Below are 5,550 nucleotides of genomic sequence, written 5' to 3' on the forward strand. Positions count from 1 at the left end.
GGTTGAATAAATAAATTAGAGAGACAAGAATATTATTATTTATGTATTGTAGACACAGGCTAGTATTGTTGGGAGTAGTTGGTTGCTCTTGCTGCCGACATTAGCAGCATTTGCTTATTCATATTGAAATAATCATTTTTCTACAAATTTGAATCAAAACATCATGATTATAAAGATGTGGAGGTTTGATGTCGCACAAGGTATAAGTGGAAAATTGGAGAAACGTCTAATTAGTGTTAAATCTGAACCGATTGAATTGACTCGATCTTAGAACCCAAACAAATTCTAGGAAATGAGATTTCCATTAACAAAGATATTTGTTGGGAATCTAATTACAAAAGTCTACCACTGCAGGCCCAAAGGCAAAAATCCAGAAGGCAGCTCAGGAGGTGAAGAAGATAGCCCAACTAAGAGCAAAAATGAAGACCAAATGGGTGAGGGCAATTTGGACAGTTCACAAAAGCAACTGAAATTAATTGAAGCCTCCTTCCCAGAATTCAGGGGAGAATCCTTAGTGGTGGGGTCCATTTACGGTTAGAAGGTTGCACGTATAATGGGAAATGCTTGGAATAGGAAAGGGGGGGCAGAAATTATTATTCAGACTATTGTTACTAGGTAGGTAGAGATAGTGGGAGGGTGCTAGCTCTCGCAACCCACTATCTCTGGACTATTGTTCATTTTCTGTTTCTGTTTCTGCTGCTTTTGTTATCACCTTTTGTGGATTCTTGAATTTCCAGAGGAACTTATTGTTACATTCTTGGAACATTGTTGTAACTATTTTTCACATTATGAATATGAAATGAAATATGATTACTGCTCTGTTTAATCTCATTACAAACATGGCACAAGTATAATTGATAAAAAGAACAATGAGAGTGAGTTCATGTATGTGATTATCTCCCGTCTCCCTTACTGTTGTGAGAGATTTGGTGATGTCGTTTGGATTGTTGTTGGAAAGGAACTGGGATTGTGAATTTGTAGAAAGGAGCTATGCCTAGAACCTACTGAAAGACCTGCTGAAGGAGCTGCTGAGCGCTGTTAAAACCCTTAACTAGGAGGGCCTATCATTCAGGTTTGCAACAATATTGTTTAGGGATAATTTACAACCTCTCATACAGAATCAGTGTAGAAACATCAACCATCGAGCAAGGAGAGAATGATGTCGAGAGGAAAGTGATGTCAATTATGGCACAGTCGAAATTGACCAATTTATATTTTATCTTGTTATAAAGGGGACAAAACAACGCCGTTTTGTCCAAAAAAAAAAAGAATTATGGTTTGGTTCAATTTCAAAACTATCTAAACCAAAACCCAAATTGTAAACCATTTTCCAATTTTTTTTTCAACCCAACTCAAACCAAACTACCAAAAAAATCGAATGGCTCAATTTAGTTTTATGGTTTTAACTGTGTTTTGCACACTCTCATCAAAAATTTCTAGGAGGTACATACTTAGAGATAGATATACACTTGGTCAAATTCAAGACACATTGATTTTTCAACGACAATATAATCCTTGAAACTAAGTAACACTACTCAGTTCCATTTAAGGGTGTAATTAATCCGAGCCTTGTAAAGTTGTGCCTAGCTCGAGCTCCACCTAATTACATTAAAGGAGAACTCAAGCTCAAGCTTGAGACAAGAAGATTGATTTGATCTTGACTTAAAAATTACATTTAAACACTTTAACTTTCAAAACAATATTATAAATCTCATAATTTATATATTTATTAATTGCCGTTTATATTTAAAAATAAAAAATAAATTTTTTGGAGTATAAATGCAAGATTTGAAAATTTTAGTAAAATATTGATATTTTACTCGAGTTAAGTCATCAGCTTAGTGAGCCAACCAACATCAACCTCTAGCTCAAGTGTTCGAACTCGAGTGGCGAGCTAAAACTTGACTTTACTTAAATCAAGCCAAACCTAACTTAAGACATCTAGGTCATAAGCGACTCAACGTTGTTTACACCCTTAGTTTTGTTATCTAATACATATCTTTATCAAAAGTTTTATATGCCTCTAATAAAAAAAGTCTAAAATAATATAAAAAATAAATTAATTTCAGTCCTTATTAAAGAAACAAATCAAATAATCAATGAATTAAGAAATTTTCTAAATACCAACAAATCAAAAACCAAGTAATCCCAAAGAACAATCGTGGCTAGACAAAGAGACAATACCAAAACCTCACTGTTTCATCTTGACTTCCTAGATAAATCTTATAAGATTCTGATGACAAACAATCCCACACATATAATAAACCCATTAATTCAATGACAAAAATGACACCTGAAATCAATAAAAATTTAAAAAGTGAAAAAAAAAATATTACTAAAAATGACACCCAGAAACCAGTATTGTAAACTTACACATCACTTTATAACCACACTTCTTTTTAACACACAATAAGCACACACTTTCTTAGTCTTCTTCACCATCCAATTATAATTTGCAAAAGAGTTCATACGATTTCTTTATTGGTTCAATCACATCATTTTAATCAACAACCTTGAATGTGAAGCCATCTACAACCTTTGATAACATTAAAAATGCACTTGTTAGAAACAAAGATGTGTCAGCCACATACTAATAGCAACTTGATGGTCACGCTAAACCACCAAAAAATGAAGATATGGATTATAATCTGGGAATAACTTGGGTTGAGTATCATTACACTAATTTAATATCATTTTAGAATTAATTAAGTTCACAAAATAATTCATTACTTGGTGTTCAAATAAATAATCTAACAGCTATCATGAAACATGTTAATCCAACATGAAAAAATACATAGACTCAACCATACTAGTACTAATGACTTCAGGAATTCTGATACTGTAATAAATAATAGACTTCAAGCGGACTACCATACTATTGAGTTTGAATATTAACGTATCATGGGTTTTGCAAATGAGGAGAGAAACTAGACTGAACATAGATAAGGATGCAAAATTCACCATCGACTATTCATCTTGCAACTTTACTCAGATTAACAGGATTGAAATGTGGATTGCAGTCAATAAAATATAACAATTTAGTTTAGAAATAACAACACTTGAATGTACCGAACTATTAGTTTTTTGAATAAAAAAAATTGAAACTTTCTTTTTTTTTAAATACAGGGACTGAAATTTCATATTTTCCAATAGAAAAACCTAACTTGCATTCTCTTACACAGAAACAGGTCCAACCTTTAATACCATTTAAATTTAGACTTTTGTTTTAATTTAGAAATCATGACCAGGATATTTCTTGGTTAACATGCACAATTTAAGGTTGACATGGATATTTATTGGTTGACTGATTTTTTTTTTCCCTAATAAGGAGACCGAAATTTCATATTTCCTATTGAGCACTACTATGTTGGCAAAAACCTTTACATAGAAACTTTGACATCTGGCAAGACTCTTGTGATAAGTTGTACTCCCTCAGAAAATGCAGTTACTTGACAATCAACTATCCGTAGGTTCTTGGTTAGAGAACCCTGGTAGCAAATTTAGGACTTCACTGTAGTTTCTATACCTTTGTAGTAAATCTAGAATAATTGAAGCCGTGGATGCATCTGGCTTTACATTTCTCTCTTTCATTTTGTGAAGAAGTTCTACCACTTTTGAAGTCTCATTATTTTGCAAGAAACCAGACAAAAGAGTACTAAAACTGATGCAATCTGGAGCACAACCGTTTTGTTCCATATCTGATAACAAATTACTTGCCATCTCCAACTTCCCTTCTTTACAAAGTCCATACAACAGAATGTTATATGTCACAACATCTGGAACAAATCCTTCATTGCGCCATCTGTTAAATAGTTCCAAAGCAATATTGAGTCTTCTTGTTTTGCACAAACCATCAATGAGACAATTGAAAGTAATGATGTCAGGATGAATGTTTCCGTTTCTTAAAGAATGAAACAGTTCAACAGCCTCCAAAACACAACCATTTTTGCAAAACCCATCAATAAGAATATTATACGTAATTAAATTGGGAGGAACATTACTAAGTTGCATCTCACCAAATAGTTTTTTTGCATTTCCAACTTTACCATATATGAAAAGACCTTTTAGCAAGATGTTAAATGTAACGATTGTTGGCTGAATTCCCTTTGAGGTCATTTCCTTATAAACACAAATAGCTTCATCAGCTTTTCGATTCTTGCAATACCAATTGATCAACGTAGTGTAGCTAACTACATCAGGTTTGCATCCCTTACTCAACATCAAAGAAAACAATTCCTTAGCATCATCAATTTTATTTGCCAAGCACATACCATCCATCAAAATACTGAAGCTAAAAACATTAGGCTTACACCCCTTACTTTCCATGGAATCAAATAGTTTTCTTGCGTCCTCAATTCTACCTGCCAAGCAGTAACCACTTAAAATTGCATTGTAAGCAAATGTGCTGGGGTGAATACCTCTATTAATCATTAGTTGGAGCAATCCATTGGCTTCATCAATCTTCCCTTTCTTACAAAGTTCATCCATAACCACAGTAAATGTCACCTCATTAGGCTTTACACCTTCATCCAACATTTCTGCAAATAAAGTTTTAGCCTCCTCCCAATTAGATGTATTACACAATCCATAAATTAAAGTGTTGTAAGTAATCACATCTGGATTAACAGCCTTGGACTTCATTTCTGAAAACAGTTTCTTCGCCTTGTCTACTAACCCATATTTGCAAAGACCATCAATAATAGCAGCATAGCAAACAACATCAGGCTTGCAAATGACACCAAATTCACCATTCCCATTATTCATTTCCTCAAATAACTGAAGGGCAACAGTGACATTACCTGTTCTACACAAGCCAGTGATCAAACTCCCAACTGTAACCACATTAGGCCTACATCCAACAGAAACCATTTTTCTAAACAATTCAATCGCCTTCTTAATTTTGCCCTCCTTACAAAGACCATTAATCAGACTAGTAAAAGTCACAGCGGCAGGGTAAAAACCCCTTCTAAAAATACTCCCAAAAACCACAAAACCGTCAGAAACCCGGGCCATTTTGCATAAGCAATTAATAACAATGTTCAAAGTAATCAAATTAGGCAACAACCCAGCTGAAACGAACCTCGTGTATAGCACAAGGAATTCATCGTAATAATTACTGATTTGTCCTCTTTTGTGATTAAGTGTAACAGTACTATAAGTACCCCTATATAAAACATTTAAAACTTTAGTCCTTTTTAATGAATGACTAATAATTTGAAATATAAAATTGAAATATGAAGGCAAAACAAGTTATTCTACCCAAGGTTCAGTCCACTAACAAAGTCTTACTTGTTAACTTTTAAAATTTAAATATTTAACTACTATTTTAATCTATTAATAATAAGAGTATAAGTGTCATTGTATTTAATAATATTAAAAAAATAAAATTTTATCCTTTTTGCTTAGTTTAATTTTAAAAACTCATTTTTTTTCATTATAGCTTTGAAAACTAACACTTCTTCTTGTTAGGGTTTCTTATTTTTAACTTATCAACCACCCTCTTAACTTTTATAAAATCAAAGTTACACTCTACAACTACATTCTCTTCCT

General features: G+C 32.9%; 1 protein-coding gene across 1 annotated transcript; it reads right to left on the bottom strand.

Moving 5' to 3' along the window:
• Nucleotides 1–2,441: 2,441 nt before the first annotated feature.
• Nucleotides 2,442–5,106, bottom strand: LOC123229088 (pentatricopeptide repeat-containing protein At3g22470, mitochondrial-like). Its single transcript, XM_044654668.1, has 2 exons — nucleotides 3,527–5,106; nucleotides 2,442–2,536 (listed from the first exon to the last, which is right to left on the bottom strand). The coding sequence occupies exons 1-2, from the start codon at nucleotides 5,011–5,013 to the stop codon at nucleotides 2,530–2,532; spliced, it is 1,494 nt and encodes a 497-aa protein (XP_044510603.1). The 5' UTR covers nucleotides 5,014–5,106; the 3' UTR covers nucleotides 2,442–2,529.
• Nucleotides 5,107–5,550: the final 444 nt, after the last annotated feature.

This window comes from Mangifera indica, chromosome 11 (assembly GCF_011075055.1).
Source record: "Mangifera indica cultivar Alphonso chromosome 11, CATAS_Mindica_2.1, whole genome shotgun sequence".
Taxonomy (NCBI): domain Eukaryota; kingdom Viridiplantae; phylum Streptophyta; class Magnoliopsida; order Sapindales; family Anacardiaceae; genus Mangifera; species Mangifera indica.